Raw genomic sequence first — 14,097 nt, 5'->3', positions numbered from 1 at the left:
GGATTATATTGAATCTGTTCTGTCACCTGCACTACCTGTTCTGAACAACCATACTGTGCTTCTGTGCTAGGAGGAGTAACTCCATACTTTAAACAGCTTTGGTCATTGGATTCTGAATGCCTGCCCCCCATTAATGCCCTTATGGCTTTTGACACAGTCAGCCTTTAAAGTTGGTTTTAATTATCTTTTGAATGTCAAAGCCAGTTAGAACGTCAAATATATTTAACTAAAGTTAATTCTGCTAATTTATTTTAAAGCTTCATAAAGTAACATATTTAAAAACATTAAATAAAGCTAACCAGTTATTGGCATTTCCCATGTCCTCATAGGGGCTAACAGCTCCATTTAAATAAATGGGGTCCTGTCATCACTGACAATACTGTAAGGCCAGTTTCAACATGGTAATGTTCCACCACCTTGTGTCCAGCAGCAAAATGGGAAGTAATTTGTGCTGGTATTTAACCTCCAGCAAATCACAGACTTGTGTTTCTGTGAAAGCCCGAGACAAGCTGAACAACAATCAAAAGATAGCCGGCACTTCCCTGCAGAACTAGCATGAAGAGTTAAGTGTACACGGACACCTTTTTATCAAAAATGAAATAAACTTTGAAATATCCATGCCTAAAGAATTAGTCCAAACCTTAACAACATAACATATCTTTCAATGGTATTTGAAATAATGTCCTTGAATTTTGGAGAAAGTGACTTTGAATGTTTTGCTTAGTTTATTGTGTCTGGTTCTCCTTCTTGCCATCACTGGTAATGGATAGTACTTGCAGCTTACATGTTGTTTTCCAAATGATCAAAGTGGAATCTGTAGATTCATGTGTTCAGAACTCTAAAATCAATAATTCAATGAAGGACATTTTTATACCTATCTAAAAGCTTTATAAATTAATAGTTGTATTATTTTTTTTATGTGCTGTAGATTATGTCATTGCATCCCTTGCTTCATTGTTGAACTTTACGAAGGTTGATGAAAGTTACGTTGGCACTATCACAGAGCATATTTGGTATATTAACGAGATATATGCCAGTATATCTGGGGAAGTCCAGGACAAGGGGTCACAGCTTAAGGATAAGGGGGAAATCCTTTAAAACCGAGATGAGAAGAACTTTTTTCACACAGAGAGTGGTGAATCTCTGGAACTCCCTGCCACAGAGGGTAGTCGAGGCCAGTTCATTGGCTATATTTAAGAGGGAGTTAGATGTGGCCCTTGTGGCTAAGGGGATCAGAGGGTATGGAGAGAAGGCAGGTACGGGATACTGAGTTGGATGATCAGCCATGATCATATTGAATGGCGGTGCAGGCTCGAAGGGCCGAATGGCCTACTCCTGCACCTAATTTCTATGTTTCTATACTTTAAGAAAAACTATATCTAAAATCACAGCTTTCAAACTTGTATAATTGTTTCAGTATGTCAATTGTTTTGAATAAAATAGTAAAAGTAACCTGGATTTGCGAGTTTAAGGACTACAGCCAACTTGGGTGGGTTGTGCTGCCCAGGTCTCATCTCCCTTTCTTCACACCCAGGCAGATGTTGCAATCTGATGACTGCATGCCTGCAGTTGCTAGGGGTCGAAATGAGCCACAGGAGGTAAGAATCTAAACTATAGGGACATTATTTTTATACTTATTTTTGAAAACAAATAACATTGTGTCATTTCAATGTTGAAGTCAATATTTAAACTCAGTTTAAAAATTAAGTTAACTATAAACTCTCAAACTCTTTGGAGCAAATAAATAAACAAAAAATGAAGATAAAGTAACGCCTTCGCTGTCACTCCCTGTGGTGTATATTTCAGGCCTTTTTGTTCCCCAGCATAGTGCTGGAAATCCTAGCAAGGCTGGCGTGCAATGGGCATAAGAAGTTAGCAGAGCAAACTCAGATTCAGCCTCCTAAATTTTTCTGTATGTCCAAAGTTTCCACATTTGATGTGTTATTATGTATGTTCACTCAGTTTGAAAGCACACAATTCATGGGAAACCTCCAGCCACATCATTCATTCATTGTTGACCGAAACATCATTTGTCATTTATGTGTATTTTATTGTTGCATTTTATTAAATCTCCTATAGCCCTTCAGATTGTCAGAGCATTTCCTAATTTCTAATGTGATTCAATGGGTGGTGATAGTATTAACTAGCTTTTGAGTATCCTCCTCTGTGGGAAGGTTGCTGATGATGCTCATATAATGCCAAACTTTGGTGTTAATGCTACAGCCAACTGTTCAAAAATGTTTTAATGGATGGTGGGGAGCATTTCAAACAACTTCTAGATGTGTGATTTAAGAACATCACAAGTTTGAGTTTGTCACCAGTTCCAGTAAATCTCCTGAAACCCAAATGTCTGCTATTTTGCAAACATCCACATTTTAGGTTTAATTCAAATTTGGATTTGACCGGTTCCAGTTGTTGTCAGTATAATGGGTGCCACTCTTCTGGACACACTTTAATTCTTGTTACAGCACCACTCCACTTGCCTACATTCCTTAATTTTTTTTTGTCATTTCTGCACTGTGTTATTTTGTAAGTTCACCTGAACTACCTGTTCTGAACAGCAAAGTTGCACTGTCGCAGACTTGCTTAAAAACTGCTGTATCTTTATTTTTCCGGTTCTGATAAAAGGTAATTGAATGAAAATGTTTATTACTCACTCCCATATAGTCCAGGATAAGAATATTTAATTTCAGATTTTCAACATTTACTATAGTTAACTTTTGTGTTTGTCTTGTTTCTACCTTTGTGGGTACATATAAACTGGAACACTTTTTTGATTTAATGAGAAGTGAAAGTGACTGGTTAACTTCTAATCTCAAGAGAAGTTTGGATCTTTCATATCCTGTACAATCTTGCCATGTGATTTGATATCTAAGCAGGAAGTGGGAGCAAGGTTAGTTGAGATATTGGTTATTGCACAGATTAGACAAATGTGATGAAAGTGGGATATTTTGCTGTTCCAGTACAATTACTGTTTAAATTCTGCATTTTGGTGATGGTGAAATCTTTATCTGGAGGTCAATTTGCAATTGTCCCGGTAATCTGGTTTATACAGCAAGGGATCTGCTATTTTATATGCCTGGCGGTTGTGAAATAATTGTATTGATTATATTAATGATATAAAAATTGTACATCTGAATGTTTTAATAACAGCAAATTTCAAACCATAAGTTATGTATTTCTTTAGATGTGGTCCTCAGTGTTCTTTGATGCACATTTTGGGACGCACTAAAAGCTTGAATGTTCATGGCTAAGAACCATTTAAGATGATGTTAAGAAACTGGTGAGATTTGTGGTGTACAACTGTCTCAGAATGCACCTATTGTTAATAGTTCAAATCACTGTGCAATGAGCTGTGTTGGAGGCAACTAATTCATAGAATAATGTGGTGTATGTGATCAAGGTTTGTAGTTCGACCCTAAAATCACATCAGTAAAGAACAGCTTTATGTGGGATATTGCCGCAGTGTAAATAAATATGAACAGGAATTTATGTACGGGGTAATTTCCAGTTTTGACACATACAAAATGTTAACCAAATTTGACCTTTTTCCCCCTCTTTTTCTCATTGCTGGATTTTTTTTGATACCCACCTTGCTGCCAAACCAAAATAAATTGTAATTGTTGAAAATTATGTATTGCGTGGTACATCAGCATAATTAAATAGTCCACAGATACCTATGCGCTGATCATGCATAAGATTAGCTGAGGTTCGAAGATGCTTGAAGTGATTGTTTCTTGACTGGAGTCAGTACATTCAAAAATGTAGAAAGAATTGGGAAGATCAAAGGGAGATAAGGGGAAAAAAGCATGTTTATGAATTAAATAGTTTGGTGATGTTACGTAAGGAACAAATTTTCAGAGTGAGAAAGTGCTGTTTGTTAAACATAAATTTACCACTTAATTTTCCTGAGCTCTTAATCAGAGAATATGAAAGTCGTATGTCTAGATACGCTGAGCGAATCTGGACGTGTAAAAGCACAGGCAGCAATCAGCTCACTCACAAGGAGGCCTGGGAGGAGGAGCAAGAAGTAACTGAATTGTAAGTATATCGGAGATGTTTTTACACAAAATACTATTGATGACTGAAATTTGACTCCACCTGTTGCTGCAGTGAGATCTGTTAATCATGGTTACATTAAATAGTGGTTTATTAACTAGTAACATCCTTCTATGAATTGTATATGTTACATTGAAATAATGATAAATGGTAGGCAGGAGTCTATTTTAAATTGGATCAGCGGTCTAAATTGTCTCACAGTTTCTTACATTACCACCATGACTGCACAGGTAAAACGGTAGTTTCTAGATGTGAAGTAACTCTGAATATCCTGAGGTCATGAAACCCATGTAAAACTATTTATGTCGATTATGTGCACCTAATTCATCTATTAGGTGTATTATGGCTAAATCCTAATGTGACAGAGATCCTGTAAAATCAACATTTGGCAATTGGGAGATAAAATTATTGATGATTGAGCATAAGTTTTGACAGCTATTTTGACACAGTGTTGTATGGTACAACTTTTAACATCCTGTCTCCAGTGCCAGACAGGGTAGATGGTTGAAAAACAGAATTTTACCTCTCCTGAACATTCTACTATCATCTGTCATCTTTGTCATTGAAGGGTGAAAGGAAACTGTTTCTGCAGTACAGTATTACTAGGTTTACCTGGAAAAGGCGCTAATTTACAATCCCCTTCACTTAACTTTAGAGTGGTGTCTAATTTTAAGCAGTTTATCCCCTGAAAAGAAGAGATATGGACTCATGCTGTACCTTGGAAACCCCAAATTCTGCAATTCTATACTTTGTTTTACCTGAACTTTTCATGGGTTTTTTAAAACTCAAGTTTGGTGTCAGAAATTTTCAGTTCACCTTATTTCATCTGTTTAAGAAAGAACTGCAGATGCTGGAAAAATCAAAGGTAGCCAAAAGTGCTGGAGAAACTCAGCGGGTGAGGTAGCATCTATGGAGTGAAGGAATAGGTGGCGGTTCGGGTCGAGACCCTTCTTCAGACATTGGGGGAGGGGGGGGGTCGGGAAAAAGAAAAGAAGAGGCGGAGACAGTAGGCTGTGAGAGAGCTGGGAAGGGGAGGGGAAGGAGGGAGAAAGCAAGGGCTACCTGAAATTGGAGGTCAATGTTCATACCGCTGTGGTGTCAACTACCCAACCGAAATATGAGGTGCTGCTCCTCCAATTTACAGCTCGCCTACTGCCTCCGCCTCTTCCTTTCTTTCCCCCGCCCCCCCCCCCCACAAAAGTCTAAAGATGGGTCTCGACCCGAAACTTCGCCTATTCCTTCGGTCCATAGATGCTGCCTCACCCACTGAGTTTCTTATTCCATCTGTTAATTGTTTAGAACCAACTGAATACAAATCATAACACCGTAACACCATAGAAGATAACCCTGCAGATCATTTGAGCCGACATCCATAGCTGCAAGAGCTTTGCTTTAAGGCCCTCTCCCCTATCCTATTCATGCAAACTTACAATTATTTTCCTCTTGGATATTGATCCAATTCCATTTGGAAGCCACAATTGACACTGCATCCACTGCCCAGCCAAGCAATTAATTCTATTAAATATTTACATTTATCCATGCTCCACTTTCTAAAATAGAATGCTATTTGCCTCCTCAAAATAACCCCAAGCCATTCTGTGGGAATGTTGTTATGTTGCTAGATTAACTGCAATATGAGTATCCTTTAATGTATTCATTGCACTAAGATAGAATTGGCTTCTTGAACATTCTTACCATGGGCTGATTTTAAACCAAAAGTTCACAAGGAGGGATCAAAGGCAAAACAATACAATTACTTTTATGAGTAGAAGAAAATCTGGCTGAGGTACTGGAGCTGTGTCCCTAGATTGCCAACTTGAAAGCAATGAGGGAGGAGTTAGCGACGGGTAATGTCAGAGTAGTTAATTCCGGAGGGAAGTAGTTAATTCCGAAAAGTTACTACTTTTTAATCACCAGATACTCTTGCAGTTCCGAAAAGTAAGAATTCTTGCGATCATGGAGAGTAACTAGTTAAGGTGAATAACAATTAATTTAGGAAGGAGAACAATTGACCACATTGTTATTGTCAGTTTAGGAAAGAGTGATGACTGCTTTGGTGAAATGGGATGCAACTTTTTTCAGATTTAAAAAATAAATAAATAGGATACAATATAATAAACAAAATAGAAAATTACATTTGCTACTTTGTCCTAGTAGTGTATAGAGTTTGTACTTTGGGAGCTATAACCAAAGAAGCTTTGGTGAACTTCTGTGATACATTTTATAAATGTTTTTTTGTCCAGGCCATAGTGTGCTGCTTAGGGAAAGAGAAGTTATTATAGATGGTTTGACATTGAAGCTAAATAGCCAGGAGTTGCAGATGTTTAAGCAAGGTGAGGCTTTCTGTCACACCGGCATGCTGGAAAGGCTTGGTATGCGAGTCATTTGGTGCAGTATTCCCAGCTTCTGATCTAATTTTGTGGCTGCGGTATTTGTGTGGCTAGTCTATTTCAAATTCTTGTTAAGTAAACTACCTCGTCCATACTCTCACACTCAGCATATTAAAAGTGGAAAATTTGATAATGTCTTTGAGTTTTAAGGGTTGGAAAATGATTAGAGTCTCTTGTTGAAGATGGTCAATGCTTGGTAATTGGGTGCTAATAATGGTACTTACAGTTTAACGAGCAAACTTTAAAATAAGCTTTGAAGTGATGTTACATATATTAATTAATGTCTCACATGATAATATCTTTAACGTGTTCCATCAATTTGCTGATTGAGAGTAAACTAATAGTAATAGGATGACAATTTTCAATTTTTGTGGGAGAGGTGTTACAGAACCTTGGAGCAGCTTGACAAATGTCAGTCTGGATTGCAGCAATACCTGAAATATTAACTCTCTGTTCCTCTGCACAGATGCTGCCCTATCTGCTGAGTGATTTCAGTCTATTTTAATTTCATGATCAATCCTCTTCTTTACCCCATTAGATGAGCGTGTTTGCAAGCACTTCGGTTGTACCGTTTGCATTGACATTGTTTGCTATTATTTGACAATTATTTCTTGCACATGTTGAACTCTGGAATTAATCCATTCCCCAATCTGCTCAAATTTCTCAAATGTGTTACCTATATTCACAGTCAAAATTTCACAATTCTTTTACCAATGGTCTTTTAACTCTCAGTTTTGTTTAGAGATATAGCGCGGAAACAGGCCCCACGGCCCACCGATTCCGCACCAACCAGCGATCCCCACACATTAACATTATCCTATACACACTAGGGCCAATTTACGCATACACCAAGCCAATTAACCTACATAACTGTACGTCTTTGAAGTGTGGAAGATCTCGGAGAAAATCCACGTGTTCATGGGGAGAAGGTACAAACTCCGTATAGACAGCACCTGTAGTCGGGATCGAATCCGGGTCTCCGGCGCTTCAATCGCTATAAGGCAACAACTCTACCGCCACGTCACCATGGCCGCCTTAATTTGCTCTTGCCTATTATGTTTAATAGTGGCTTTTTGCCGTGTTCTGCTTTGTTACCATAGGCTAAAGGAGGAGTATCCAGTATGGTTTGAAAAACCTGTTTTGGAACTGGTTCATCATAATACGTTGTCCTTGGACAAACTAGTTGACAAAACCTGGATGGAAATTATGACAAAATATGCTATGGGGGAGCAGTGTGAATTTCAGGTTAGTTTTGGAAAACATTTTAGAAATGTGAAAAGTGTTCCCTAAATGACGACGTGTTGCATTTGTATAGTTTAGATTCAATAATCCTAGTGCTTGATATTTGTGCTTTGGTCCTTTAGCTAGAAATGAAAAATCAAAGGAGTAACTAGTAACAAATTGGTTTCTGTGCACAACTGGACATTGGGTGTAACGGAGATACTTCTACATCGGAACTCATGTAGAGCAGCTTCTTGGATGTAAAGCTGTATGTTGCTAGAAATCTATATTTTGGGTAGTTATAGATTTCACAAATCACTATTCAAAATTTTGAGATACTGAATAAGATTTGCTCCCATGGAATTTATGGGCCAGTGGGGGAGTAAATAAATCCAATATGTTTATTTTCAACTCTAATTTATTGATGCAACCTGCAAATCCAGATAACATGGCACAGTGTTGCGGAATATTGGAATGTAAAATATCCCTTCCCTCAGTGGAACTCAGGAGTCACCTGTTGCTCAGGTCTCAGTAGCAATCTTTTCTTTTATGCATAGATGGTATTAATACAGTTTAAAATTGAAAGGTTACCAAAGCTAAATAACTGACCTCTTGCCTGCTAGGTTGGGGAAAGCAAAATCCTTCCAGTCGTGGTGGTAAAGATACATCCTCTGGAGTTGAAACAGGAGTTGTCTTCTGAGAAGAAAACTGAAGGATCCTGCAATTCGCCTTCCAGTGACAAAGAGAACTCCAGTCAAGTGGCACAAGATAACCTTCGTACAGAAGTTTGCGTCAAAGTTGAGAGCAAGAGGGACAACAATATCAGTATGTGCTGCATAATTCTACGATGTATGGCGCAGGGACAGGCACACAGAATTGATGTGAATAATCAGTCTAGCTTTCTGTATTAATGTGAGAATTCCTAGGACATGATTCTGTCTTTCCCGTTGTTTCTTAAATTAACACTTTAAACATGCTCCATTTTATGAGTGATTCAATTCTACGTATGTTCAAGTTGTACGATTTACTCACAACCTGTAATTTTTCTAATGACAACTCAATCTTTGTACCTTATCCTTTCCCCATGCAATGAATATTCTGTTTCAGTTGTTCAAAGCCATAATTTCTCTCTTTTCTTTGCATACAAACATAAGCTGTCACAATGTAATACAAAACTCAAAATGCTGGTGGAATTCAATGGGTCAGTATATGTGGGAGAGAACGGACATAGGACATTTCAGGTTGGCACCCTGCAATCAGTCTGAAGAAGGATCCCAACTTGAAATGTCATCTGTCCATTCCCTCCACAGATACTACCTGCCCCATTTAATTTGTCCAGCGCTTAGTGTTTTGCTTAAGATTCTAGCATCAACTGTCACCACAACTTAATGTTTGGTCATAACATCCTTTATTGGTATAATCCCAAATCAAACTATGACAAATTTTCAAATAGATGCTGGGAAACTTCTTGTGTCAGGCCATTCAATGACTGAGTAGGAGCATTGTAGATCTTGAAAATAGGAAATATGTAAAGTATCTACTATCATGGTCTCTCCATTTTAATAAATATAAATATGGAGTATAAGAGGAGAACTGGTGCTGAATTGCTACGTTGTTAATTGATCGCTCGTTAGATTAAATGTCCAATTTGGGTTACTTGTGGGAATTATGTCATGAAGAGGACACAGAAGGTGTTACTGCATCTACACAAGTGATGTTTATTTTAGAGTTCTCTGGCGGGTCATGGGGGGGAGGAGAGGAGTAAAATATATTTAAGTAAGGATTTGTAATGGGATTTGATCAAAGTGAAACTAGAATGGTAGAGAATTATTACATGAAAAAGTAATGAGATTTGCAGAAGGAAGGTTTATTGTTTTAATTGTAAAATCCAAGGCTTGGGAAAACCACTGAACAGGGAGGTGGGCGAAAGTAAACTCAGATGTTCAAGGACCTTTGCTATTGTAATGGTATTAGTCAATATTATGAGTTAGTGTGGCCTCAACATTTAACGAGTTTCCTCCCAGAAATTGATTTTTTTTAATTTCCCAAAGTCTACCAAATCCATTGAAGGATTAAAAATTAGGTTGTAAGAAGGAATGGTGTTGAGCTTCTTTTAGGCACTTCATGGTGAACTACGGTTTGGTGCTTCTGCTTGATGACATATTTGTTTTTTTGGTCAGTGGAGCAGTTCTATTAGAGCTCTTGGCAGCTGACTGAGCATAGAGAAGAGTTATCATTCCATGTTTATCAACATGGTAGAATTTAACAGATAAGACTGCAATGCCTTTAATGCTTTTGGAGTGTATTTTCTCATTGTGAATCGGCTTATTGCATATAGTAATTGAAGTGTCAGTCTCCTTGTTTGCATTAAGATAGCAGAATTCTAAAATAAATGTGTTTTGCTCATCAGGTGACAGAGCTCGCCGATCACCACGGAAATTACCTACAAGCCTCAAGAAGGAAGAGAGGAAATGGGTTCACCCAAAATTTCTACCGTATAAATATGATGTAAAACTGCTGGAAGAGGACAAAGTAAGAAATAAAACAATCTTTTTAATAGGATTTGTTAGTCTGATCATTCTGTTTATAAAAATAAATGTAGTTATTAAAGATGGTCTCAGAAGATAAAATAGAACTGAGCAAGTAAGTAATCACTGAGCGTTTTGCATAATGCATCTTAGAAATGTGGGGTAAGCTTGCCAATGTTGGGATTATTAATATTAGTGAATGGAATGAATTCCATTCTGACTCCTTGTGCAAACATTGAGCATCTCCTTATCAACTGCAGCAGTTTAAAAACAGCCAAATTACGTGTCTCAAAATTGGATTCTTAGTCTACATTATAAAGGCTCCAATTTTTTTGTCTCAACAAATGGTACGCTATTCAGGAACTTTTCAATAAGAAATACATGTGAACTGTTAATTTATGCCTAAACTGTATTTGAAACTGAACTCATTCTTGTCTCATAGTTTTAAATTTTTTTTTAAATGAAGATTTTAAGGTTTACTGATGTCAAAATATGACTAAGACTATACATAATTGAAGGAGAGGGAAGAAACATAACTGTTTCAAGAAGATATAGATGGCATATGTTGTTGCCAACAGGGACATGAGCATCAATCTGGATAATTTCTGAAAGTACCAAGGGCAAATAGACATCAATAGTTCAATAGTTCTTCATTGTCACGTGTACCCTGAGGTACAGTGAAATTTGATTTTACCATACTGTCGTATCCAAAAAAGCAACAAGATACAAAATTACATAAAAATTAAACATAAACTGCCACCACAGCAGTGTTTAAGAAACCCTGGGCACACAGCAAAAGCGGAGACTCACAGCCATCAGTCCAATGGACGTGCCACACACACGCTCTTTACCGTGATGTGACCAGAGTTGCACCGACCACTTGTCGCTCTCTCTGCAGTCCCTGTCTGCCCGAACTGTCGGAGAGCCGTCCGCACTCGCACCAGACTCCAGGACGCTCATGTGGCGCGACGTTCCCGCAACACAGAGACCACCGCACTAACGTTAATCCCTCCGAGTCCCCGCCAGCGCAGGCAGCATCCATCTTGCTTTTGCAGACCTCGCACTCCTCACCGTGATGGAAGGCGAATAACTTTTACCTTCTTCCTCCTTTTCTCCCGCGGTCGGAGCGATCGAAACATCCGCAGTTGGGGCGATCGAAGCCCCTGCGATCGGGGTGATCGAAGCTCTTGCAGCTGGAGCTCTCGAAGCCGATCTCTAACAATAGGGACTGCCAGTTCCACGATGTTAGGCCGCAGTGCGGATGGAGATAGGACACAGAAAATGTTGCATCTCTGTCAAGGAAAGAGATTAAAACAAGTTTCGCCCCCAACATAATACAAAAACTAAAGATCAACTAAAACATACAAATAAAACAGACTAAAAACTACACAGAAGAAAGGGACAAGACAGGCTGTTGGCGAGGCTGCCTCTCATGGCGCCACCAGGTGGTGAGACATCTTAATTAACAGTAAAGGTTGGTTTGCAAATTGTACCACATCAGGTTGATCCACATGATCCCGTGTTAAACTGCTCCTGGATCCAGAATGCATCAAAAGGTATCATACTATTATTGGGATTGACACAATGCTGGAGTAACTTAGCGGGACAGGCAGCATCTCTGGAGAGAAGGAATGGGTGACGTTGGAATACATCACCCATTCATTCTTTCCAGAGATGCTGCCTGTCCCGCTGAGTTACTCCAGCATTTTGTGTCCACGGTTTAAACGAGCATCTGCAGTTCCTTCTACACATACTATTATTGGGTCCTACTTGTATCTTCCATTTGAACTCGGTGGTATTTGGTTTATAGCCTCTGCAACTTGCGTATTATCCCATCTGTGCTGGGTGTAATTTGTGAAGTCACTCTGTCACTTTTAGTGGCCCTATTCATACATGCTTGGTGGTTGACGGTTCATCTCATTTCGACCACAGATATTTCGTGAGTGTTTGTTTCAGCAGTGCATTTACATACCATTCCTATTTCCCCTTGCACAAGGTGAGCCACTGCCTTGACTGCTGCCGTTCTAATGAAGATATTCGGCAGTGCAAATGGGGAGGTTACGGTGAAGCACTGATGGTCGTGTGCGCCGAGGGGGGGGGGAGACCTGTAGAATGTGATGTTACTGTGTACCTTTACTCATTGATGGTAGTGATCACAGACTAGTGAACTCTGGTCAGTTTAGCCTAGGTAATGACAAGCTAAATATGAAATAAAGAATGTCTATTTGAGTGTTCATTAGGTGTCTTTTCTATTTTAAAATTAAATACGCAATTTTTACTCATGGATTATCTTGGATAAAGGTCAGTGGTTTGTTGCATTTCCCAGTTGACCATCATTGAGATGAGAGCTGGACACTGAGCGTAGAAGTTGCCATGATTGGTACTCAGTCACTTTTTAAATTTGAGAGTCTATGGATTGCTTTCATGAGTTAAGATATTGGTCAGCTGTTATATTCTTCAGCTTATCCCAAGATCGTGAGATTCTGTATCCCACGTGTTTTGACTGAGATGTTTGCTTAGACCCAAGACTCAAAATTCCTCATCTATATAATCTGACTTGGGTTAGTTTACATCCCCAAATTATTTTGAATTTGTCCAAAATGTTTATGCTTCTGTCAATTCTAAGATCTATTCACTCTACTCATCTTTCTGGTGCTCACAATTTGGAAAAAGCAATGTTTAAAATAATGTCCATGTATATTTCTGGCTGGTTGTGTGTCTCTAGTATTTCTTTACTTCATTGTTGGAGTTCAGGTTTTGGGCCCCAAACACTGGAAATCCTTCTCCAAACTGTTTAAATTTCCCCCGCACATCTAAATTTCCCTTAAAGGATTTTGCCAAGCATGTGGTTATCTATGCTAATTCTTCCTTAATGCTTGATGTTAAACTTTATTTGATGTTTTTATGAAGTGTGCCTTAGGTTATTATTACATTAATGATGTCATATAAATGCAAAACAATGCTGTAATAGTGCAACTTAATGCTTAAAATAAACAGTTGAATCTAATAATGCTGAAATGCTTGGTAGCTGAATAAAGCCACATTCTTCATGCTTTACGAATGTGGGAGGAAAACTTGGTCATTGGCACTCAGATACATGCCAATGGAACTAAATATATTGGAATGAATAGAGACAGTGTGCTTGCCCAGCTTTGATAACCAACAGGTGCAATTTTTCACTTTGCATATTCTATAAACCCTCTTGGGTAAACTTTTACAAGTTTTAATAAATTAAATGTTCTTTTTGGCACTCTAGATAATAAGTAATGTTCCAACTGAAAGTCTCATCCGCTCGGAGCGTCCACCAAACAAGGAAATCTTGCGATATTTCATCAGGCATAACTCGATGCGAATGGGGATGGGTGAAAATGCACCCTGGGTGGTCGAAGACAAGCTTGTGGATAAATATTCTCTGCCCAGTAAATTCAGTGACTTCCTGCTCTCTCCATACAAGGTAACAAGCTTTTATTTCTCAGAAACTAAAATGGGTGGGGTTTTTTGCGTGGAATGCTTGTTTATGACAAAAAAATGTTTTTGTTGTGCACATTTTGTTTCGCCCCGCGATTCAGATGTGCAGCAGGCAGATCGAACTAAAGTATGGCTTCTTGTTCTTTCTCAACAAAATACTTGAGCATAGCATATTTCATATCTAATCTTAATTGAGATTTAATATCTACTTTGTGTCTGAATTGTTTTAAGACCCTTCTCCCATCAAAGAAATCAGGTCAGAAAGTTAGCATGCGGGAAGTGTATGTAAGGGGAGTATATGACTAAAATTTTGCCTCAAATTTGGTGTGATCATATGGGATCCTTGTTCTTTAATATGCATAGTTTCCTCCCTTGCTGTCAAAGATGGATCTCTCATCTGTGTCTCCTCTGTGTCTAGTAGTTCTGCTATC

The 14,097-nt window shown here is 38.5% G+C and overlaps 1 protein-coding gene across 1 annotated transcript in view; it reads left to right on the top strand.

Annotated features, from left to right (window-relative positions):
- The window catches only part of baz1b (bromodomain adjacent to zinc finger domain 1B), a 57,192-nt gene that overhangs the window by 3,231 nt on the left and 39,864 nt on the right, over window positions 1-14,097 (top strand). The window contains exons 2-6 of the mRNA XM_033046051.1: window positions 3,925-4,041; window positions 7,550-7,694; window positions 8,294-8,495; window positions 10,081-10,202; window positions 13,455-13,652. Coding sequence (XP_032901942.1) covers window positions 3,925-4,041; window positions 7,550-7,694; window positions 8,294-8,495; window positions 10,081-10,202; window positions 13,455-13,652 — 784 coding nt within the window. The remainder of the gene's footprint in view (window positions 1-3,924; window positions 4,042-7,549; window positions 7,695-8,293; window positions 8,496-10,080; window positions 10,203-13,454; window positions 13,653-14,097) is intronic.

The sequence above is a fragment of the Amblyraja radiata genome, chromosome 28 (genome assembly GCF_010909765.2).
Source record: "Amblyraja radiata isolate CabotCenter1 chromosome 28, sAmbRad1.1.pri, whole genome shotgun sequence".
NCBI classification, from domain to species: domain Eukaryota; kingdom Metazoa; phylum Chordata; class Chondrichthyes; order Rajiformes; family Rajidae; genus Amblyraja; species Amblyraja radiata.
The sequence above is the reverse complement of the archived record's forward strand: the minus strand, read 5'-3'. Positions and strand labels throughout refer to the sequence as shown.